This window comes from Bactrocera oleae, chromosome 6, assembly GCF_042242935.1.
Source record: "Bactrocera oleae isolate idBacOlea1 chromosome 6, idBacOlea1, whole genome shotgun sequence".
Classification (NCBI taxonomy): Eukaryota; Metazoa; Arthropoda; class Insecta; order Diptera; family Tephritidae; genus Bactrocera; species Bactrocera oleae.
This window is the reverse complement of record NC_091540.1, coordinates 72,142,639-72,168,339: the sequence shown is the minus strand read 5'-3', so window position 1 is coordinate 72,168,339 and position 25,701 is coordinate 72,142,639. Positions and strand designations below refer to the sequence as shown.

At 38.8% G+C, this 25,701-nt stretch overlaps 2 protein-coding genes across 3 annotated transcripts; both read left to right on the top strand.

The window, feature by feature from the left end:
- The first annotated feature begins 243 nt into the window (after window positions 1–243).
- Window positions 244–3,689, top strand: LOC106624180 (uncharacterized). The gene is made up of 2 exons (XM_014243865.3): window positions 244–526; window positions 1,327–3,689. The coding sequence occupies exons 1-2, from the start codon at window positions 395–397 to the stop codon at window positions 3,616–3,618; spliced, it is 2,424 nt and encodes an 807-aa protein (XP_014099340.3). The 5' UTR covers window positions 244–394; the 3' UTR covers window positions 3,619–3,689.
- A 1,317-nt stretch (window positions 3,690–5,006) lies between these two features.
- Window positions 5,007–25,354, top strand: Cad74A (cadherin 74A). 2 transcript variants are annotated; one of them, XM_070111058.1, is made up of 10 exons: window positions 5,007–5,132; window positions 6,995–7,437; window positions 8,487–8,718; window positions 19,216–19,580; window positions 19,666–21,163; window positions 21,220–21,481; window positions 21,578–23,192; window positions 23,269–23,571; window positions 23,647–24,779; window positions 24,843–25,354. In XM_070111058.1, exons 2-10 carry the CDS (start codon window positions 7,435–7,437, stop codon window positions 24,961–24,963), a joined length of 5,532 nt encoding a protein of 1,843 aa, XP_069967159.1. In that variant the 5' UTR covers window positions 5,007–5,132; window positions 6,995–7,434; the 3' UTR covers window positions 24,964–25,354. The 2 variants fall into 2 exon arrangements, with proteins under 2 accessions (XP_069967159.1, XP_014099344.3); XM_014243869.3 differs by lacking the exon at window positions 6,995–7,437.
- The last annotated feature ends 347 nt before the right edge of the window (window positions 25,355–25,701 follow it).

Sequence of the window (25,701 nt, the reverse complement as noted above, 5' to 3'; positions counted from 1 at the left end):
GTCTACATACACACATACACATCATTTGTGAACAAATGTGGGGGTACTTAACTTTATCACAACAACACCTGCCACTAACATTTTTCTCCGTGGATTTTCAATTACAGTTTGATTGCACGCACACATACCCACACCCACACTATCATACTTGTGCTGCGTGTTGGCGTGCGCTGCCGATTCGGTGGAACTTTCCTTTTAATCGCCGCGGTCTTTATGCTTTTTCGCTGCGATTTTCCACACAGTTATGTTTTGTGTTCGCAATGTGTCAGAAGTCGTTCAATTTGGACTGAGACTTGTAATCGCGCTGAGCTATTAAGCGGACCTTAAGGAGTTGAGTCGAAGGAGACGGCAGCCAGGAAGGATATTCGACACAGCGTGTTGCCACGTATAGAAAATGTTTCTGAAGGATCTGATACCGTATGCAAAATTAGATACTTTCAAAGAGGAATTGCTGAAGCAGCGTAATTTTGTGAACGTGGGTCTTTTCACTTGGATTGTCGGAATGTTACTGATGTGCATTATATTTGTAAGTAATTTCAGATTTAATTAGGAAAGTCTTTTCCATAATTGCAGCATGCTTCTAAATATATATATTCTATAGTCAATGATATAGTTTGTAACAAATTCGGTCAGTTATACGTTTGATTTGCAAAACAAATACAGATATATTAAATAAGTAAAATACAGTTGTAGGGAAGCTTATTATTCGAATTTGTGAATCCAACAAGAATACAGTTATTATATATATAGGCCATTGGAAATAACCGCCAGAGTATTATATGCGTAATTGCTTTATGGTTTTGCATCTAAATGAATAGACAGAGGAAGGGTTCCCATGAATGGGAGTTTCTTCGACGGCAGAATTATCAGAATTTCAGAATTGGGATATCAATAGATAGGAAGATATGAAATTAATTAGTTGCTATTTTAGCAGCATAAAACGTTTACCGGTTAATTTGGGTTTTCGACCGTATAATGGACCCGTCCCAATAATGTGGACAATGGAGAAAGTAGCAGTAAGTGCTTAAATAAGTACAATTTAAAGCCATTTATACTGCTGTCTTAAAATTAGCATTGGAATTCTTTCCAATTTTCCTCTTTACTTTCACTAACATAATAATTAGGACCGCTAATGTCATTCGAATCAGTTATCCGGTTTCTGTTTACACTTTTGATTGGAGGCCTTTGAATGCTCATAGCCATAAGACTTTAGAACAGACGGTGCAATATGTTAAGTTTAGAAACATTGTTTCTTCTTTTTCTAATGATTGTGTAAAAGAACTTCAATGAATTGAGAGAGACTTGCTCTCTTCCTCTCATCCTCAGATGTCCTTGATGATAGTGAAGGTCGCATCCACCGCTGAATATTATCAGAATCAAACAGCTGCGCTGCGCACGCGCAACATACAAAGCTACAACCCAACAAGCGGCGATACCACATTGCCCACTGTGGTGCAGATCGATGGTCAGGAGGTTCAGCTGCGCACCGAGTTGCCAGCAACACATGCAGTGCAGCTGCGTACGCGACCACTGAGAACACCGAACCACATCAAAGTCAACGGTTTGGAGGAGATGCGTGCTCAGGCGCACTTACAGCAACAGCAACAACTACAACAATACCAACAGCAACAAATCCAGCATGAGCAAGAGGAAAAGTTGCATGCTAGCAAGAGTCGCGAAACGGCATATTTACTAGAGCGTGCCGATGTTGGCGTTGGCGGTGAGGCTGCTGGTAGCAGCAGTTCGGTGTATGAACAGCCGCTTTATGGAACATGGCGCACGAAAGCGAGACGACCGCAACCACTGCCGTTTGTGGGCGCTACAGCCAGCGGTGGCGGCGATGCATTCGGCATGGGTGGTGAGGGGCGGTTCAACGGTATTGACAGTGATTATCGACCAACGGCAAATATTGAAACCGGACGTCAGCGGCAATCCCTGCATCTGTACGAACAATTGCCCCGACGTTCATCTACAATGACACCGGTGCGGAGCGATCTGCGTGACCAGATACCCCGTCCACCGCGTCTTACCTCGCGTCAACCATCGATGTTGCTTAGCAGACGACAGTACATTGATATACCGATCAATTCGACTTTTGCAGACGAGGAGAAGCCGAAACCCTTCCACTTTCCATACGAAGGCCCATTGCCGCAAGAGTTCAAGAAGACTGAAGAGGAGCGCGGCGACGTAAGAAACATACAAGACATACTGCACCAATTGCAGTTGGGCGGTGGACCGAGTAAAGTGCCACCAATGGTGATGATGCCCACAGGCTTGCACATTGCGGGCTCATTGAGAAATCTCAAGTCTAGTGGCATAGCCAATTTTTTCCGCGGCAAACGGAATAAGAAGCAAATGCAATTCAGCATACCCATGACAATACCAATGAATATGCAAATGATGAAACCTTTTCCGGCGCCCCTCATGAACTTGATGCCACATGCGCCGTATCAGCAGCGCATTGCTATGGATCAGATTTATCCCTTCAAACCACGTTCGCCGAACGACATCAATTTGCTGGCCCTACAACTCCAGAGCAACCTTCCGAAAAATAAAAAGAAAAACAAACAAAAACCGATGAACACAAACACCAATATGATGCTACAGCAATTCAGCAATCAGCGACCATTCGCCACAGATCCATACATGACTGGCTATCAGCCACTGTTGGAGATCAGTGACGCGCAACGTGCGAAAATGACACGAGTACCCCTCAAAGTCAACCTTGATATCTACCCGATGTTACCACCCACAAGAGACTTCAAACCTTCTGCCTTCACCTATGATGAAGTTAAATTGTCTTCGTCAACCCGTAGGCCACATGCAGTTCGCAATCCGTTTCTCGACCACTACTCCATCCCTGTGATCCCTTCTACGGCCGCCTACGGTTTCAACCATGCATATGATCAAACGCCTTTTGCTCCGTTCCGATTTCCTTCGTCTGTACAACCCCAACTACCACCTCACATGCCCCAATCGAGCAACATGCAAATTAGTTTTCCTGACCAAGTTTCAAAGTCACAATTCCAAACACCTTTCATGCCGGTAGACATTTCACCACACATGGCTAACCCAGCCGTTGTGAGTGGCAGTGGTCCGTCGAATGGCTTTAAAGGTAATCAAAATGAAATAATGGTTCACCTGAATCTTTTCCCTAAACAAAAACAAAATGCACTACCAGCACTACCGGCACCCACATCCAATAATCCCTTTTACAATCCACCACAAAATATGAATCGTAATATAATTATGGAGGAGAGAGAGTCTCTGCCACCGATTGAGCCTCGCCATCAGTCGCATAATTCAAATTCAACAAATTCACCGGAACAACAAATCTCGCGCAGTGACCGCTCTGAACCGGAGGGTCTGGTCGACTTTGAACATCCGATTGTGGCCCAGGAGGTCACCGATATGCCACATGCCGAGGCTTTAGTGAGCAACAAGCTGGACGGGGCGGAGAATGCTACACACTACGATCGCATCGCAGAACACAGCAGCTTCCAACGCCGCAGCGATTCGGCAAGTGTCGAACAGTTGGCGTCCGAAGCTCAAGCTGCCACACTCTTCCGTTTCCCTGTGGAGGACTTGATCAAGTTTCAAGTCGACGACGCGTTGTAAGTGTGAAGAAGTGTATGGAAGAGGTACGAATCAATAAATGCAACCGCTTACATAGGTGCTAAAATTGGGTGTGGAGGAATGACTTGCAATCATAACTCATCACATTTGTGTAATGTTTAAACAAATTTTTAATAATAGGAATGAAATTACACACAAATACTTGTTAGCTTTAGTTATAAGAGAAGTTGTTTTATTTATTTATTACAATATATTGTTATTAATGCAAATGTATTAATATTTTTCCGTCAATTAATTATGGCAAATAAATAGTTAAGCATAAACAATTCGGTGGTAACTGTGCTTTGACTTTGACATGTGGTTCAAAGCTTTTAAAAATCTTTCTTTAAGAGGTTATAAAAATTGTGAAAAAAACAATGCTTGCAATCCTCCCTAATAAGCGTACCCTCGACAGATCGTTTAAAATTCGCAAGCTCGTCCGAAGGCCCCCTCTGAATTATACTCGAAAAGTAGGAACACTCACTGACAAAGGGGAAAAGAAAGTAACTGAAGTAATCTTAAGTCGACTTATGCTGTTTTAACCTATAACTGGTGCTATGTACATCTCCTCCTGAACTGAAAATTTATTTTCAAATACAAAACAAAGGCTAATGCTTACGCCTAAAAGTATAATTGGTTGATCTGTTAAGTTTGTCACCAAGCTACGACGAAGAAAATACTGAGAGGAGAATGAGGCTGAAATACAAACTCGTGTTTTCTGCCAATTTGCTTTACGCGCTGATTCTAAACAATATGTTAACAAGTATTGAAGTAGTTAAAATATATTTGAGCTCTACAGAAATACTGGTTTGTGTGATGCGAAGTTATTTAATGCAGCGGTGAGGTTATTAGGGTGGTTCACAGGAACTATTTTAACTGTTATCAATCAATGGTCAATGCTAATAGTGGAAATACAATTACGCTGAATATTGCTTTCATATGGAATAGTGGTGAGCTCCGCTAACACCCTACGTTTCAAATTTGATTATCCGTAAAAAATTTATACTCGGTAATAATTACGTTGAAAATTAAAATATTTTTCATTCCCCACTGAGTTCGAACAAAAATCAAAAGACCGATATTAAATCTTAAGATGTATACTTAATATATACATAAAATTAAGGACGTTATATATTTCACTTGATTGCATTAACGGCACATTTACTGGAACGCAAAATGCACTTCCAACTTTAATAATGACTGAAGGCCCACCGTTGAGTACTTTCATCAAAACATATGGTTAACACTTTGCACCTTGAAACCAGTATTTCTCAGCTTAAAGATCAACTTCTTTTGTATGAAATTCACCACACCACAGAGCACCTTGGAAGTGGTCGTGCGCGAGTATTAAGGCAAGAAGCATGAATGAGTAATCAACATTGCTTGAGAATGAATCGTGGTGTGCGGACGTACTTTTCGTGATCGTTGGTCGAAGTGCAAACATAAAAGAAGCAGAAACAAAAGCAATAACAAAAGTGTGGACATAAATCGAATAGTGTGTGTGTTTGTGGAAGCAGGTAAAAATCTTGAAATATGTAAGAGTAAACAAACAAAAAATAAAGAATCGAAACGGCGGTCAGACAAATCAAGTTTTTGCACAAAACAACAACACCAGCAACGAAATGTGAAAATGTGTTCAATATCAAAAAAAGGAAGTGAGAGAGTGGCTGGTATTGAAAACTTATTGTGTTTTGAAATTAAATTTCCTAATCAAAATGTAGAAGTGAAACAATCTATTCAAAGTAATTTGCATAAATCTAAAGCCGCGCGCTCAAAACCGAATTTCATTTAGTGATTTGGTGACGCATGCGCAAAAGATTCAAGCAAACGAATTGAAATAAATAAAAACAAATCTGATCAATCGCAAATGAGCAATACAAAATAATTTCAGCAAAAAAAAAAAAAAAAGATTAATAATTTGGGGACTAGTACAAGTGTGCTACTAGTGATATGTCGAAAAAAGTATTTTTGAAACGAAGGCAAATATTTTCTATTCAAAAGCGAGAAAGTGAACGATTCCATTTACATATTGAAAGTTTAGCGTCGCTATCCAAAATCTTTACAATTCCGCCCAACTGCCAATATCCAGCGAGACCAAACATAGAAATTGTGTAAAATTTTTTTGCTATTTTCAAACTTGAAATTTCATTTTATACAAATACATACATACTTGTATTTAGGTGTAAATATCGGCGAGCGTTTGACCAAGTAGAAATTCTGCTATAGAGGCCGCAAAATTTCTCGGTGCAAAAACTTGTTTGTGCTTTTTATTCTCATTCTTGTTGTCTGGTCGCAGCGAAAGATGAGGAAGCTGTATGGTGCTGGCTGTTGCTTTCTTCTGCAGCCAACACTTGGCATGGCCGCGATTTTACCGTAAATTTGTTGTTTGCTTTATGAGTCTCGCTTTTATTGGCTTTTGCCAAGTCTGCACCTTAATGTGAAAAACAATAAATAGCGCTGCTGTTTTCTCCACATAATTTGCACATTGAAGCTTTATGACGGTGCTCAAATCATTAAGGTATAAACAAATAATAGGAAGATCACTCATAAAAAGTAGCCAGTTTTGCATATGAGAGTGGCATACAGGCACAGTAAAACGTGCTCGATGTGAACCCTCAGGGTGGCTTTGAAGAAGCTTTTATGCACCATTGAGAACTCTTCCGGATTTACAACTTTCTTTGCATGCACTCAAATATTTAACTGCTGATTGTTGGAAATTGATCGAAATAGAAGGAATAATAGAATAGAATTGAAATTAACACCTACTTTATTGGAGTTGTATACTTTATCCTCTAAAAGAGTTTAAGTTAATAAAGCATCACTGTGGTCAAGCAACGCCTCAAAACATCAGCCAGTTCATAGATTAAGGCAATTTGCACATGCACATATATTCAGATAAACGGTATAATACATGTACGACGGTATGATGTATATAGGTACATATGTATGAACTATATGGAATCGTTGCGAGTATGCATTTGTCAATATATTTTAAATATTTTAATCATAGCCTCGAAATTATTATTACTCGAGCTGTATAACCTTATCCCTAAGGTGATAACCTTCTTTCTTTTTCTAACATTACAAAGATATATCTACTCTTTCATTTAACGCTCCGAAAGTAAATATATTTTTCAGGGTTAACAAAATTGTAAATCAAAAAAAAAAAAATTTAAAAATTAAAATTAAAATTTTTACTAAAAGTCGATGTTCTACTGCGTTCTGTTATTTTTCAGGGAAGTAATATTTTTATTGATATTCTCACAATGTTTGTATTTTAACGAAAATTTATTCATATAACTACGCTGCAGATGATCGTCAAGGCTTTTGTAAATTTTCAGATTAATCTTCAATTTAATGTTTATTTTCATTCCCGCAGCCTAAATCAATATTTGGTTTGAAATAAAACCCTATAAAATTCAATAAATAACAGGCGGATAAAGAACTACTAAAAAAAGACGTTAACTTGGGCTACACCACAGCTATAAACTCTTCACAAATACAAAATATTCCTTATAAAAACTTTTATCGGTCAGTTGATCTGGCAGCTATATGCTATAGTGATCCGATCAGAACAATTTCATCGGACATTGCCCTGTGTCCTTAGGTAATAACTCATGCCAAATTTCTTGAAGACAACTCGTCAAATTAAAAAGCTTTCCTTAAAAGCACTTTACTGCTATCGTTCAGTTTGAAAGGCAGCTTTATGGTATAGTGGTCCGTAATCGGCTGTTCCGACAAATAAGCAGCTTCTTGGTGAGAAAAGAACGGTTGAAAAATTGCCGATATCAAATACTGAGGAACTCTCAAATAATTTCGATGGTAGGTATTGTATGTGCAAAATTCCTGAACCATAAAAATTAAACCGTTTGTCTAATAAATTTTAAAGAAGCAATTTATTGATTGATAAAACTATTCAATAGAAGACTGTCAGACCAAAATAGATGTTATTGATTAAAAAAGGGATGCCACTGTATGAGAAGTGTAGGTCTAGATACAATACAATACTTTTTGTATACGCTCATACAAAACCCACTTAAAGTCGTGTTCAATCGATTTCTAATCAAAGTTCCCCAATACCCAACATAACACAGCTATAGACGGCCGGTGCAACAAGTATGCAAACAAACACAATCTTCCATAAAATTTTACAACCGAGAATTGAATTTATTAAAGAATGTTAAAGTTTTGCATGTGCTCAACGTGAATAACGTTATGTAAATAATCCGTAATTACTCGCTTCAGTACGAATACAACAAGCGTTAATTGAAACAGAAACACATTTGAAATAAAAAATAAAAACAAATCGTGACTTCACTGATTGAAAGCAATGACCAATAATGCTCAAAAATAATATTGTCTGAGAAAATAACAGCAGCAATGGAAAATGTGAATAGAATGCATAGAAAACAATAACGAACACAAGTGTGTGCCACTCGAGGTACATTGGCCAATGAAATCGGATCACAACTCAAGGTTAACACCAGCAAAGAAGCAAAGACAAGAATGTAGAACTCGCGTAGTGCGCGATTACGGCTAAAAGTGAGCGTGTGACATAAAAGTTGAATAACTCTTTATCTAGAGTAAAGTTCACATAATTAAAAATTGATGTAAAACCACTTTTAATAAAGTGAAATAATATTTTAATTTAAATTGGCAAAAACATATTAAAGCGAAAATAAAATCTTGGACTATTTTAATTGTTATTCAACAAAAATGTTGGCAGCTCAATAATCCAAAAATAAAAAGCTTTAATGGACAATGCTTGGAAATACATTAGAAAAAAAAATATTCTATGACAAAAATTTTAAGACTACACTGTCTTTATACAAAAAAATTCTGAAAACGTTTTCTTACCTCTTACCCCACAGAGGTGCAGCAAAATGCGAAATTCCTCGCCAACGTCGTCCTCCGGGCGTCATCGCGCCAAGTGGAGTGCCACGCTATTGGCTGCTTTTCTTCTGCAACTCCAACTGTCCGCGCATGGGGCGCATGCGCAGACGCAAAATCAACCGCCACACTTCGTGCCCGGCAGTGGCGATATGTCACGTTTCAGTTTGCTCGAGAACACGCCAGTCGGCAGTCCGGTGTATCAGTTGCGCGGTAAGTCGGTTCCTGTTGTTAATTTATGAGTTAACCATATTTACATTTAATGACATTCGCATAAGTGAGTGCTAACGAATGCGCACAGCACGAACACTCACACATACACACGCATATCCTCAAACACGGTAATTATGACGGGTGGCTATAAAAGCTGGTATTTAAGCGTACATGAGCTGAGCTTGTTGCAAGCACCTGTCGGCGCCATCGTCCGGCTTTGACTGCGGCCCATTGCAGCTGTTGTGGACTTAGCAGTGTAGTGTTTTCTATGCTTCGCCATGGCGAGCAAGTTCTTGCACCAAGTTTCGCCATCGCAACAGGTTTTTCGTGAATTTTAAATGGATTTTCATGTCCATCTTATTTGTAACGAATTTGTGTTGCAATTACAGTAAGATACATTTTACATTTCAAAAGCATGTAGTTTCTTTAAAATAATAAAGAGAACTTGTTAGTTGACTGCTTTGAATTTGGCTTCGATATAATGAAGTTATCATCTTTTTAATTGATTTTTCATTAATCTAATTCTAAAGAAACGAACAAAAAACAATGTACAGTCAAATCGCAGATGTTACAGACGAAATTCTCTGAAGACTTATGACAACCGTTATTTGGGCGGTAGAAGGACACATCAAGTTATAAAATCCTTAGCATACTTTATTTGCACAGGCGATAGTATTATATATATCTAAATAGCATAAATAGCAAAATATGGCAACATTTATTATTTGCTGTTTGTGGTGCCTTTCTATTCCTGAAGATTAGAATACGTGGTGCAATAGAAGAAATGTCTCGAGAACGGCTAGTAACTTCATTTCACAGTAAGTGTAGAATTTTCCACATCTGTGTGCTGCCAACAAAATGTTTGGAGTTCCAACTTCCCCCGCACTCCGTCCTTCGCTTTGCTCATATATTTTTTGTGATGAAATAGAGGTCAAACGAAAACTTTCTGCCAAAACAATAAACTTGAAAAGTCAATAAACGACAATAACAAAAAAAAATCTCCATTTAAAAGCGCATTCATACACACGCATAAAAAACGTCGCATGCCAAGAACGGAGCGAAGAATTTTCGAAAAAGCACATTTCTACTAAATGCACACTCAGCAAATTTCTCGCATAAGGCCTTCTGCCCCCAACCAACTATCACAACAACATGAAAGCCAGCCGGTGCTGGCAGGTAAAAGTTCACTTGATCACCTACTTTTATGCGTAGCTATGTAAGCACCTATCTGCGTAAGCGTGTGTATGCTTGAATGCTTGAAGAAAAACTGCTGGAAATGACTTGAAGTAATTTGTTAATTTTGGTCAGCTTTCACTCAATGTAATTCATCTCCATCAGCTCGCAGGAAAAATAGAAATAGAAAGGTGCTTGGGACTCCCGTGAAATTTCACCAGAAGTATGTAGCCACACATACATATCCATTTGTATAATAATGCATTTTTCAATGGTTCGTAGTTTTTTCTCTACTCTAAGTATTACAACAACTTCCTTGGCTATCTTCGTTCAACAAAGAACGGCAACGGAAAGCAAGTAGAAAAAGAGTATAAAATTAATTACAAGAGCGCATGCGAGGCATTGTTCTGTCATAACTGGGTTATCATGTGGTTTGGCCTAGTGGCGCAAGCAATATTACTTGTGTAATGCGGATTTCAAGCTGTGCTGCCTAGTACCTGTTAGGCCTTACACATGATTATATGTATGTTAAAATAAATAATAATATTTGAATCAACAGAATTTGAGTATCACTTGTCACTCGTACATATGGTATATGTATATGTATGTATAGGTATACCTGATCAGGTCGGTACGCCTCAGATGAAAGGGAGAGGTCTTCTTGAAAATTTTTAAAATATCTAGAACATGAAAGAATATAAAGATAGTAACTTAGTCTATTTACATACATACTCATATTCACAAGAAATTTTGTGTCAGACTGAAACTCATCAACAATTGGCTCCTTGGACCCAAAAGTGTATTACGGTATATATGGAAATATGTTATTCCAATCGAACACACAAGTGCTAGCAGCTTTTTTAATAAAAATGTTAACAAAATTAATTAATTTTTGTTGCTTTTAGTGAAGGGAATTCAAAAAGAACTAGAAATAAGCATGAAAATTTCCATAAGGTTCACGTCAGCTGAATTCCACTTCATACTTTTTTTAACATTCTAAATTTTTTGCAATACAAAACTAATTGTAAACAACCCAAACCAGCTAATCACATTACATTTCAAAAACCCGAAATATGCAAAATTATTTGCACCAGAAAAACTTTCACGAACAAATAATGATTAATTTCACAGCACTCCTTAAAATAAATCATTTCTGCCAAATTGATGTGAGCTCGGATTTAAGCCAAGAGCGCTAAACATTCAATATGTGCATGTATGTATGTGGTAAATGTGTGTGTGTATAATGTGCGCATATTGGCTTTTGGAAAGCATAAGTCACACAGCCACTCCAATGAAAAAAATTGTGGTATCACAAGGTTAATCGTGTAGGTGCACCAAATGCAAAAAAAAAGAAAAAAAATTTGCTAAAATAAATAAACCAGTTTGGGAGTTGGATCGACGCCAAATTCAAAGCAAACTTACAAACTCAGCGAATTTTTGAGATCTAATTACGTGAGTTATGTGAAGTAAGTACTCGCACAGCACAAGCACAGCGCACACAAAGCCAATAAATACATGTAAATATGTAGAGCTTGACAATTAATGTGGAAGCGTAAGCAATTGTTCTTTTTATGTGGTGTTATAATAAAATTGTAATAAAAAATTTAGAATTAAGTAATGTGACGATTTTTGCAATTCGGAATTTCTAGTAGAAATAAAATAAATTACGTGATTGAAGATCACAACAAATACACAATAGTAAATATTTCGCAAATAGTTTCTAAAATTTATCTTTTACTTAAGCTTATTTAGGACCGTTATCAAAGACGTTAGGAATCAAACGACTGTAACGGATTTGGGTGACGAATTAAAATTGCGTCCAGCTTCCAGTATTTATTAATAGCGTCGCCATGGTGAAGATTATGTGGAATATTCGAAATTTTTCGATAAAATAAAATATCAAGCTGCATTAATTTCGTTGAGTACACTTGGGATAAGTTGTTATTTAATAAAATTACCGGACAACTTAATATATCTAAGTATGTAGGTATTTGGAAACCAAAGTGTGTCACTCCCAGGCGGTGGCGCAACAATGGCCCAATTGACAAGTGCCCCTTCAACTGCTACGCGGATTAAATACGATTACGGCTTCGCAAGCAGGTTGCAACACAGAATTTGCGTAAACTTCTTTTCTACATAAAAAGTACCTTTGAATGCGCAAGCACATTTGCATATTTACATAATCGCACACATACATACAGACACACTGTAGATTGTCGAATAACGAACTCGTAATGTGAGAGCTTGCCGCACTGCATTTTTACTACCGTTGATTATGGCAAGCAAGCGCAGGGTTCTTCAGCGTTGCAAGGTGCATTTTAATTAGCACACACACATACACAATGGTATTGGTAGCAAATTCATTACATTTATGTATGTTTATTAGAATGCATAGACAACAGTTCGCTGATTTTGAAACAGAAAGGTAATTGCAGTTCTTTTTTTTAGTCAGATATAGTGGAGGACAAATTGAGTTGAGTGATTAGCTCCATGCGCTAAGGAATCAACACATATCCAAAGTTTTCATACTTCTTTCAAATAAGTGGCAACCCTTCTCATATATACTCTTAGCCTTAAAACTTGCTCCGAATATTATTTTAACTCTCAGATTTCCGTTTGTATTATTTCTTCATTTATAAATTTTATTGACAGGTGACAACTTTGTTTTCAGCCAGCAGAGTGGGACACTAAACAATTCATAAGAAATGAAGTCGGTACAGCAACATTATGGTGGATTTCTATAATCTCATCACACTCGATTGTTTTCCTATCTCGAATATCCTACCCGAATAGTCTAACTTACATTCTCATTAATGCAACAAGCGTGTGTCGTTCCTTTCTTCCTATATACATATGTACAAGTATATATGAGAAAACAAGCGTATGTTAGCAGCAATACCTAAAGCCTGGGAAAATTCAGCTTGGAGAGATTGATTTCAATTACATATTTGACTGCGAATTTTTATGGCGTTCCTCCTTTGTTTTATACACGTTTTCATTTGTTGCATCAGACATCAGTAGAGACACAAACAACCTGTTGCCGCAAATTAATTCATCAACACACTTCCTCTGCAGCCGGTTTCTGTTTGAGTCTCGGTGACTCCGTCGCACATTTTATCTTAACAACCGCCTTGGCGTAACATCTCGCTGTTTGGCGGCGTTTTTTCTACCTACTATTAACATATTTTCTTTTTATTTTCCATTATTTTAGTTTGTTTTCTCAGCTTTTCCACTTTCCATTTCAGCTGCAGGGAGTGCGGGTTAGTCGCACAGGCGGCGGCTATGGCTGCAGCCGGTGGCAGATTCGCTGTCTGCGCTGTGCGTCAGCGCGTGCGCACACACTTACTCACCCATTTGTGGTTTACTTTGGACAACGAGAGCAGTGAAAAGTGCCGCCACTGGCACTCGGTCGCTCTGTCAGCTTGTCAAGCTGTCAGTTTAGAGCTCCGTCACTCCGGCGGCTTGTCACTTGTTTATTAAGTCACGTCGCCGTGGTCTGCTCCACTGCCGCATTGCTGTGCAACCATACACACAGACAGTGGGTATGTGAGTGGTGTATAATTTGTATTGCTCATTGCTGCCTTAGAAAGACATCAGCTTTGTTGTCTTTATTATCTGAGGCAACACATATATGTAGATAGCTTGTTAGATAATGGCACATTTACACGCCTATTTCGTATTATTCATTGTAATAATTATTGTCTCAATGAGGCTGAATGTGTCAAAAGGTGCTTAATAGAGGCGTCCAAATCGGCCTCGTCCATCAGCCAGCAGCAAATTAAATAATTATGCAATGAAATTTAATGTTAACACATAGACAGACTCCGCATTGCCTGAAGTCGCAATGAATGTACAGTTAGTATATATATATATGCACGATTATCCACGTGCTTGCAGTGTTTTATATGCAAATGGGCGCAAGATCGGGTGATTTGATTTAAAAATCAATAACAATTCAAACGTTTATGAAAAAATTATTAAAGTCGACGAGTAGACGAATATAATATTAAGTTCGACAATAAAAAAAAAAATTCCAATTAATAAATGCGTCATGAGATGTCAATGCTGATAGTATTGTATAACATTATTTCGATAAATTCTAATTCCTCATTGCAACTTTGACAAGTTGCGTCCTTCAGAATCTTTAGCCTTTAACCTGCGTGAGTGCCAATGAGACAATGTCCAGTTAGGACGCCTATCATTGTGCCGATACGAGCTTTGCTAAGAACTAGCAGTTTAATAGTCTTTCGTTCAGAAAGCTTTTGCCACCCCCCAACACTTGCTGAGCTCGCGTGTAGCCCATAAATCCAGCGCTCGAGTACACGAAGACATGGTAACCCCTGTTCGTTCCCATCCTGAGGGAATTTGGGTATGGGTGCTTTTTCTTCAAAGCTCATCGGACTTACAATTTCCGACGATTCCGCTGTGACCAGACACCCAACAGATAATCACCAGTAAAAATTCGCTCTTTGGCGTTCGGATACGATCCATACGATCAGTTATGTATTACAAGTAGAAACATTTTTCTGGATCACATAAAAGTCGAATATAGTTTTGCATAGTAAATCTACGTCAAATGTTTTAATTTGAAAAAAAAACATTATTTCACGCTCTACGTCATTTGTGGGTTCTAAAGTAATTTCGCCTCACAATCTTATAAGTGATAATATTGACATAACTTCTGAATACACATAACGGAGCACAACAATATTATAATACATGTGAGTACATGAAATCTAATGTTACAAACAAGTTAGGAAATATTATTCATGATTATGCTTCACACTTTCTTCTAACAAATACACAAAGGTACGCAATTTGTGTTAAACCAGTGGAAACATCACGAACAATAGAAATACCAGTATGAAAATATGAGGCTGCCAGAAATTCAATGAAATTAGAGCAAAAGTACACTGAGTGAAAAATTATTACCTACAATTAATGACTCCAACTTCAAGTAGAGTATGAGGTTGAAAGAAGTCTTCCAAAACGAATGTTATGTTCATACTACTTGTAATATATGATCACATATTAAGTAAAGATTCTACGTTGGTTTTCATAAGTACATACATACATATATTTGTTTTGCCGGTAATTTTCTTAACTAAATTTTTAAATGAAATATTTCCAAAAAAAAAAAAATTTTTTAAATTAAAAATATTAAGCTCTTCTAAATATTTCACAGCCGACACAAAAGCTTTTCAAATACTTCCATTTCCTTTTCGAAATGTAAATTTATATTTTACAGCCTCATATGCGCACATACACAGGTACTTATATGTAGTTAGTGCTTCTATTATTAGTTTGAGTAATAATAATAAGGCGTCTGGCACGCAGAGGTGAAAATTCAGTAAATTGTGAATTTACAGTATGCTTCGCTGAGCATGAAATCAGAATTTTTAACAACTTATTAGTTGTTGGCCACGCATGAGGAAAGCTGCTCGACTATTAGCTGGCAAGTAGATAATATAAACCCTTAATACTATCATAAATTAAAAGACGAAACACTAAAGTATTCGCTAATTTTAACATAACTGCGTTTTTAATATAATAAGTAATAATCAACACATAGGTTAGGCGAAAAAGTCAGGCCTACATTTAGGGAGCCACATACATACGCAAGTTTTGTCAGCTTCTGACTTTGAAGCCGTTGTTTCAAACATATTTGGCTGGCTCTTGTGTTAATAATTTTATAAATAACTCTATCAATAATGTTCAATAGTTCGTCTGGTTTTCGTCTTCGTTTTATGTGGAATTTTCAAATAAATTATGTTAATATTACTACATTGCTAAGAGCCCTATATGTAGGTCTAAACAGTATTCTTGCTTATATATTAACATTAAATTGACATTTAATCAAAATTCTCTTAAAGCCCATAATACCTTATCTTTCTTACACGAGGAGTGTGGTTATTGTGGAACAAACGAAGAAAGAAGACATTAATATACAATAATATATTTTTAATTATTGTCTTGAGGTATTTCTCCTTCCACCAAATATTTATCTAATAATTAAGCAGCTTCTGTAACTACATAAGCATATTGATATCGCGGCTTTGGTAAAAACCTCTTGGTAACTACGCGGAGCTGCTTCCGTGGCTTCACAAATCTGTTTTCATTGACGATTAATTGGATTAACCATGAATCTACTGGCGATTAAGGCGAGGAAGCAAAGTAAAAAAAATTAAAAAGTAGCCTTTGGATCGCTCAGGCTCTTGCTTGGACGCCAGCGGCATTGGTGATTTTTACTGTTGTTGCCAATGAAGTTGTTCACACAAGTCTGCAAACTAATAAAAAGCAAATGAGCACAAATGCAAGTACACGTGTTTTAGCTTTGTATGACGGCTTGAAGAGACATGTCCATAAGAGGAAGCGCGCCTCAGCCTGCTCAACAGCATTGACAGACGCTGCATTTCTGGATTTTTTTGGTCATCCACGCCGAAAGCGGCGAAAACGAGATAACCACATTGTATTTCTATTTATTGGTAAATATTTGGCTGCGTGCGGGAAAAGTGCGCCGGAGAAAAATGTGTAAAACGCGTAGAAACTTATTCGCCTCATACATTTTTGTTTTTCTGCACTCTCGGTACATTTATGTTTAGTCATGTTGTTGTTGTTGGATTTTATTATTTATTTGGTAATTTCTTTGTACCGCAAAGGTAAAAACATTCAAACCGGCCATCTTACAGGGTGTTTACAGCGTTGTTGCATGAAAGTTGGCCAACAGTTCCACCTCTACTCACACACCCGTTCATGCACACATATGCACGTACCGTTTTGCTTTGTTTGTATTCTACCGCGCATGCGCATGCCCTTCTTCCGCCGCAACGCAAGTTGGCGAAAAGCTTTCTGCGCTCTGTCGTGGCTAATGTGCCAGAACTTGCTTTGGTAAAGTCTTTTGAGGTTCAGCTTGAGAGTTTCAACAACAACCTATTTCCATTTGATCTCTGTACCAGTTTTCATTGTGATCATTTGTTGTTTATGTTGGCACAAATAATAAAAAACCGCATAGTCCATTTTCTTTTGTTACCTCCCTGAAAGAAACGTGATTCATGATCTCATAATTTCTGTCTATCCAAAGGGGCTCACTTACAAACTTGATGTGTGGTTCTTTAATTAGTCTGTATGTATTGATTTGGGCTTGTTCTTGTGTATCAGTTCATCTTAACACATTTCGTCGACTTCGCTTGTCACAAAGTATAAAATCATATTTACTACTTGCCAAAATTATTTTAAAAAAAACGTGCGCAGCTTGACCGAAGCTTGGCTTAGCTTTAGCTACACATTTACGTATGTATTGATGAGGATGGGGGTTATGGTAAACACTTGATAAACAATTTTTATACCCTGAACAGGGTATATTAATTTTGCCACGAAGTTTGTAACACCCAGAAGGAAACGTCGGAGACTATATAAAGTATATATATAAATGATCACCGTGACGAGCTAAGTTAATTTAGCCATGTCCGTCTGTCTGTCCGTCCGTCCGTCTGTCCGTCTGTATATACGCGAACTAATGCCTCAGTTTTTGAGATATCGATCTGAAATTTTGAACACTTCTTTTTCCCCCCCAAAAAGCTGCTCATTTGTCGGAACGGCCGATATCGGACCACTATAGCATATAGCTGCTATACAAACTGAACAATCAGAATCAAGTGTTTGTATGGAAAACTCATTCATTTGACGAGGTATCTTCACGAAATTTGGCATGTATTATTATTTAAAGCATTAATCTAATCTCCGAAGAAATTGTATGGATGGGATAACTATAGCATATAGCTGCCATATTAACTGAACGATCGGAGTAAAGTGCTTGCATGAAACTTTTTTTTATTTGACGAGGTATCTTCACGAAATTAGGCACGAGTTATTGCTTAAGGCAACAAATTATTCTCCACAGAAATTGGTCAGATCAGATCACTATATCATATAGCTGCCATACAAATTGAACGTTCGGAATAAAGTTCTTGTAAGGGGCCTTTGTTTTTGTCAAGGGTATTATAACTTCGGCGCAACCGAAGTTAACGTTTTTTCTTGTTTAACTCGGTTTTAAATGAGCACTGTGCTTAGAGCTCACGAACCGATCAGCAAGCGTGAGCAGGAATGCTGGGAAGTAAGAGCTGATGCAAAACATTAATATTATGGTATATTTTGAAACCACATTTACTTGAAGCAAGGCGCTTGATCCACAAAAAGGCATCCACCATTTATAGCCTACAATAAATCAACACTAAAATTATCTACATTTATAACGGTTCATAAGGAAATTTCTCTTCTACAGTTAAAACATAAATAAGTAGCCAACGCAGTTTATTTGACACCTTCAAGTGTGAAGTTCATTGTCTCAACCCACGTAAATTTTTCCAACAGTACGAACTCTCGACTGACGATGCATGAGCCGAAGCCATCAATTATACTGAGCTTATCTCAATTTATCTGAACGGAACCAAGGCGGCAGTTACACTTTGACTGCCATACAACGCGTAACACAATTTCCACACTACTTCTGCTGACTCGCCCGCAACGCCAAAGTGTCGGTAGCAATCTGGCGATAAGTCCAGAGTAGAACAATGACAATGAAAATATGGAGCAACGAGTTGCCAACCAACAAAAGTGTGAACAAGGTTGTGGGAAATTCGTAAATTAGCATAATTCGCACTACTTGTATTTGTGAGTCATTAGGGTGGTCGCAGCAATGTACAGAATTAGCATTTTTATTGAACTCAACTGTTTTATAAGAAACTATCTCTGAACCTGAAACTATCTCTGGCTGAATGAAAGATCGTCATATCTTGGCAACTGTTTATAAAACGCCTTACTGCATTCCTAGCTGAGATAGGATGATATATTATATTACACACCGAACCAATGTCATCACCATCACTTTATATTTCTACTTTTCAAAATAATTGAGTATGTTGATGCCGTTGGACTGTACAATATTACAAATTATTGCTAGCGAACGAATCATATTCATAGGAGTATTTTTTTAATCGGTTTATTTTAAGTTTAAGTTTGACATAATCTGCTTTCCTATGTGTACACAATAAGCACTTTGGTGATCGCTAATATGAGATAGCTGATATCTTATAAATTATTACCTCTTATTTTTTAAGTTTTCCTGGTAAATGAAATATTTTCACCAGTAACACAATGAACTTACTTCCCTTCTGACATAGCCGCAAACATATTCTTGCCTCTTACCAATGCTAAAATGTTTACGAATGGCAAATTTATCTAAGAGAAAAATCTTAAGTTGATGCCCCAATTCTCATGTTCGCCACTCATTGTTTTGCTTGCTCTGTTTGTTTGTTTTTGTTTCAGGCATCGACCCGGAGGGAAGCCGTTTGAAGTACAGCATATCTGGGCCAGTGTTCTCAGTTGACCGTGAAACAGGTGTTGTGCGCCTACGACAAGAACTTGATCGCGAAACGCAAGACACCATTGAAGTGATCATTAGCATAACGGATGAGGGTATCTATGGCACCGAACCAAATACGATCTCATTGCGACGTGAAATACCAGTGCGCGATTTCAACGATAACCATCCGACCTTCATTGGGCGTCCCTACTCGGCAAGTGTTAGCGAATCACTGGCAGTGGGCGGTGAATTGGAAATCAAACCACGTATTATTGCCATCGATCGTGATGAGGGCATCAATGCCATTTTGACCATCAAATGTGTACAGGTAAGTTGAATTGTAGCACTCATGGTTATTAAATCAAAGCGCACTACAACAGCTCACTTACTGAACCTGTTTGTGTACCCCGTAGGAGAATGATATTTGCGATACGTTCGATGTACGTGCGGAACGTATCTCTGATGGTAATTACACTGCGCGCATCACGCTAAAAAAACCGCTCGACTATGAAAGCCGTCCGTCATATATAATGACTGTGGCTGCATCTGATGGCGCTCTGGATAACCGACTGACCTCATTCGCCAGCGTCTCGATCAACGTAGTTGACGTGCAAGATCAACCGCCGATCTTCACGAGTGCGCCATACTCTGCCACGGTGGCGGAGAACACACCGGCCGGTGTGAGCGTATTGACCATTAAAGCAGTTGACGGAGACGTTGGCATACCACGTGACACCACCCTTTCTCTTGATGATGAGCTTTTCGGTCACTTCGAGTTGGAACCATTTGGCGATCCTAAGGAAGGTACTGCCATATTGAAAACCACAAATGTGCCATTGGACCGTGAGAATCCGGAGATATTGCAAAATGGTGGTGTGTATGTGTTCACAGTACGAGCCACGGAGATGGTGGACGGTCAACCGCAAGAAGACTACTCAACAACGCGTGTAACGATCGTGGTCAATGATGTGGATGATCATATACCAGAGTTCAATGAAGACCACTTTAATATTTCTATACCAGAGAATTTGGGTAAAGGCATGGCGTTGCCGGGTTTGTCGGTATTTGTAGATGATCGTGATTTGGGTGATAATAGTCGCTATGAGTTGGCATTAAGAGATGTTAAAAACTCGAAAGATGTTTTCACGGTTAGTCCCAAAGAAGCACAGGGTCGCACACCAGTAGTTGTTCGCATTCTAAACTCCACTAAGCTCGATTACGACGTTGGCGATGCCGCACTGCGCCAGTTTGAGTTCGAGCTAGTTGCCTCGGTAAATGGGGAGGAGAAATCAAAAGCTAGTATTCGAGTCAATTTACAAGATATCAATGATAATTCGCCCATATTCGAACAAAATACTTACCGATTTGCCGTTCCGGAAAATGCCACAATGAACGAAGAGTTCGGCGTGTTTATGGCTACGGATAAGGACTCCAATGATTTTGGGAAAATCACTTATTTGTTAAAAGGTTTTGGCTCCGACAACTTTTTCGTGAACCCCAACACTGGCGGCTTCCACGTGCAAAAGCCATTAGACTATGAAAAACAAAGCAGTTATAGTTTGACTATTGTAGCCAAAGATGGTGGTGGCCTCGAGTCCAATGCGATTCTCTATGTAGAAGTACTAGATGTCAATGACAACTACCCAATTTTTGAAAGCGATGATTATACAAGAATTATACGCGAAGGCACAGCGAGCTTCGAGCCCCAATTCTTCGTGCGTGCTCATGATTATGATGGGCCGACACAGGGTGGCGGGCGTGTTAAGTATGCGATTGTGTCGGAGAACAGTATTTCAGGAAACGTCTTCCAAATCGATGAAGATACCGGTGAGATAACTCTACATAAGATGGCAAAATCCATGGACACTGAGCGTGGCGAGTACGAGCTCGTAATCTCAGCTACCGACTTTGGTAAGTTCTTTTACCTTCACACTTTATCGTCTATTATTATGTCATATATATTGCAGGTATTCCACCTCTAACTAATACTACACGTGTCTTAATACGAGTTGGGATTAGTGGTAATCAGCGTCCAATATTCAAGGGACACTTCCAGAATATCGAAAACGTTCCAGTCCTCGGACCTCCAAGCTATCGTGTTTCAATACCCGAAAATGCTCCTTCAGGTTATAATGTGACCATGGTTTCAGCACATGATCCCGATGGACTTGACGAACTTCTGAGATATCGTATTGTGGGAGCAAACGATAATTTCGAAATCGATGAAATGTAAGATAAATTATTTTATTTTAGATTTAATGGAATGATTAAGTGAGCGACGTATTTTTAATATGGATGGATTTTCCTCTTTGTATTTTCTTCCAGTTCTGGTCTTATTACTGTTTCCCCACACGCACATATCGATCGCGATGCCAACATGGATAGTTTCGAGATAACTGTAAATGCCGTGGACGCTGGAACACCCATACCAGAAACTGCCACCACCACAGTGTATGTAAACGTCAAAGATATAAACGACGAGAAACCCAAGTTCGAACACGCCAGCTATGCGGGTTACGTATCAGAGCGCACTGAGGTCGGAGAGAGTGTGCTCAAAGTACGCGCTATTGACAAAGATCTCTTCTCTAAACTGGAGTACAGCATTACCGGTTTGGTGAAAGCTACCACAAAAGCCGGCGTAAGTATAGCGAATCGCAGTAACTATAAACCGGAGGAGGCCTTCCGGATCGATAGTGGAACTGGTGAAATATTTGTGAACAGCATATTGAGACATGATGTTGCAGCCGTGATCACATTCACTGTACAAGTACGTGATCTCAATGCGGAAGTGGATCCGGAAGGACAGATAGATATGACTGAAATTACGTTTTATGTACAATCTTTCAAAGATACAAACCCCGTGTTTAAGAACAAAGGCTGGACAAGTTCAAAACCGATAATACATATTGTGTTAAAGGAAGAAATGCCGATTGACAGTGCGCTCTTTATACTTCAAGCCGAAGATCCCGTTACGAAGACAGCAATCATTAGCTTTCAACTTGTTGAACCCGACGAATTGGAATACTTCCAAATCAATGAGCGTACAGGGGAAATTATACTTAGAAAACGCTTGGATTACGAATCACTCGAAACCGGAAAAACTGAGTTTGACTTCCAACTCAAAGCTACTTCTGCCGATGGCCAACGTTCCACCATTACCAGAGTTAATATCACTGTAGAAAATGTAAATGATAACAGTCCCATATTCGAGGAATCCAGTTATAAGGCAACCATTATTGAAAATAAAATGCATCCAGAAAAAGTGGCCCATATCAGGGCGATTGACAGGGACGCCGCTCTCAATGAACGTGATCAACGACTCGGATATCACAAAATCGTCTATTCGTTGCAAGGCGAATACGCAGAGCTCTTTGAAATGAATAGCACCACTGGCGAAATAATTATTGCCGCTAATCAAACTGTTGATCGGGAACGTACGCCACACATATATCTTCAAGTAAAAGCTGAAGATTCTCCAGGGCGGCCGACAGACGCCAAACAAAGCACTGTTGACTTGACCATTGATGTGTTAGATGTCAACGACAATGCGCCAGAATTTAGTCAAAACAACTACACGGGTGTCATACCGGAAAATGCGCCCACCGATGCATTTATTCTAAAAGTATACGCTAATGATCCTGATGATGGACCAGGTGGTGAAGTGCATTATGAACTGCTGGATGAGGGTGATGCAAAGGATTTGTTCAAGATTAATACAGTAAGCGGAGAAGTGAAGACTAAACGAGAATTGACTGGGAAGGGGCGTTCACAACCATATGAATTGGTAATAAGGGCACAGGATAACGGAAGTCAAGTGTCTAGGCAAGAGTCGCTGGCAACCGACGTGCCTGTCATTGTATTCATAGGTGACGTGAGCGCCAATGATGGTATACCATATTTCGTGGCACCCAAATTGGGTCAGATGGCAAATGTGACAGAGGTGAGCAACTCTCTTTTTCATTACAAGTATTAAGATTAAAATAGATATAAGTACTTATTTCTGTTCTGCTTTCCAGAACTCTGCAATCGGCTCACCCGTATTTCAAGTAATAGCGAGTGATCCTGATAATCCCAATACGCCTTCCGGCATGCTTTCCTATAAGATATTGGAAGATACAGCAGACGCGGAATCTTTTGCGATTGACGAGAAGACCGGACTTATTACGACGCTGCAATCGTTGGACCGTGAGGAAAAGGATCTGTATAACATAATATTGGAGGTATCGGATGACGGGCAGCCACGTCAGTCGGTAACACGGATACTACAAATATCAGTGATAGACGTAGATGATCACGTACCACATTTTGCGCGTGAAATTGTAAGCCCTATACGCTTAGATCAAAAGTGCCCAAATTTTTTATTTAATTAACATTTATATATGCTTTTTTTAAAGGACGCCGCACCCCTGACTTTAAGCATACTTGAGGAGGAGCCTGAGGGTACGATTGTCGGCAATCTTAGAGCCATTGACGAAGATATAGGCGCTAATGCCCTCATAGACTACTCGATATTAGAAGGAAATAACGAAAATGTATTCGTAATCGAACGCACCGAGGAGAATGCAGCTATTATCAAAACCACCCGACCAATTGATAGAGAATCAGTCGACTCGTATACGTTAACGGTAAAATGCTTGAAGCATGGTGAACCGTACTACACATTCGTTGGTGATGAGTACGACCGCAATGATCTGTCACTCATACAGATGACAATCAAGGTGATCGATATAGACGATAATCTGCCGCAATTCACCCACAAAGACGCCTCTATTGGTATACGCATAAATGTTCCTGTCGATACAGTTATATCCACAGTGCACGCGACGGACCTTGATGCCGAAGCACCGCCGATAGTATTCTCCATTGACAATGTCACCTTCGTGCCACAATTCTACAAACGCACACGCAAGATCGACTCGAGACCTTTGAAAAATCTATTCACACTTAACAACCGAACCGGCGAGCTGCGCACAGGTGGCTCTTTCTCCGACTATGTAGATGGCTACTTCCAGATGAAAATACGCGCTAACAATTCGGAGCGTGTTAAACGTCACACATTCAACAATTTGAAGATTTTCGTTATACGAGACAAATCCTTGTTGAAATTCGTTTTCGCCCGACCACCGGCCGAGATACAAAGTATCATACGACCCTTCCAAGAGAAACTTCAACACAAGCTGAAGCCACTCGGTTTAGAATTGCACATACTCGATACACAAGTGTTGACACGTGCCGATTATACGTTGGATTTCACAGCGACCAGTTCGTGCTTCCAAATGTTCAAAAACGGTGCGGCAATCTCACTTCAGGAAATGCAGAAGCTCATGCATTCCGAACAAATGAAACAAGAACTATTCGATACATACGTCGAGTACGGTGTGAGTGAGGTGGAATTGTGTTCGGTGCGTAAGCTGCAAGTCGCGGCGAGTATGATGACCTCAGCGGGTACTTGGTTGGTCATACTCGCGGCTTTCATAGGTCTGGCGGCCATTGTTGCGGCCTGCACGGCTTGTTGCCTGAAGAAGAAGTAAGTGAATTATGAAAGAAAACAAGCTGCACACATTCTCTAATTAATTTGTTTAACTTCCAGATACAAAAAGCACTCGAAGCGCAGCTTGCAAGCTTCCCGCGCTCCCACAGAACCCTACACAGTGGGCATGGGTGTGCCAACACTTTACTATTCCGAACCTATTTACGGTCCCTTGTCATAGCAACCAGTCATTTGGACTAGTGTAGGCAAATATTAATTTATTTAGCGCTTAAAAATGTTTGACGAGTTTAGTCTTAAAATTATACTTTTAAATAAAATGTATCTAAGTCTTTAAGTCTCTCTATTCTTGTGGTTAGTGAACAGACTGCGCATATTATTTTATTTAATTGAACTAAGTCGATGTGTGAAAATTTATAATATGCCTGTGATTCATTGTTTATACATTCATTATCTTATTTTTACGTTTATGATTTTCTTTATTAAGTAATATTAAGAAGGAACATGTCAGTTCTTATAAGGTTTAAGCAAACGTCTTCAATTTGTAAATAAGTCCACCTAGTTAACTAAGCAAGAAAAATATTGCAATAAATAAAATAGTAAACCTTTTAAAATTTATTTAGTCTTTTAATACTGCGTTTACACGCATACAATTGAATACATATCTGATGATCATTCATAATTAGTTACTGAGGAAACTAATCTAACCAATTGGCAAAATGTGTGATTTTCATATGGTACAAAATATTGAGCTGAACCAACGCAGAAAGTCAGCAATTTTTGGTTGTAGAAAATACTACAATATAAAATGAATTATACCTTTTTTTATATTTTTTTACTTTGTGGTCACATGTCAACTCATCAGATTGCTGACATTTCCATTAGATTTCGCACTTTCGAGCCCATATTTTGCTTCCACGCTCGGTATTTTTCTCCTGTTTGTGCATTGGTATCATAATCT

Bases quoted from the DNA above. Each gene is read 5' to 3' on its own strand.
- LOC106624180 (XM_014243865.3), top strand. From the start codon at position 395: ATGTTTCTGAAGGATCTGATACCGTATGCAAAATTAGATACTTTCAAA. The intron at 527-1,326 runs GTAAGTAATTTC...TCTCATCCTCAG, and splicing joins TACTGATGTGCATTATATTT to ATGTCCTTGATGATAGTGAA.
- Cad74A (XM_070111058.1), top strand. The intron at 23,193-23,268 runs GTGAGCAACTCT...TCTGCTTTCCAG, and splicing joins AGATGGCAAATGTGACAGAG to AACTCTGCAATCGGCTCACC. The intron at 24,780-24,842 runs GTAAGTGAATTA...TTTAACTTCCAG, and splicing joins GCTTGTTGCCTGAAGAAGAA to ATACAAAAAGCACTCGAAGC.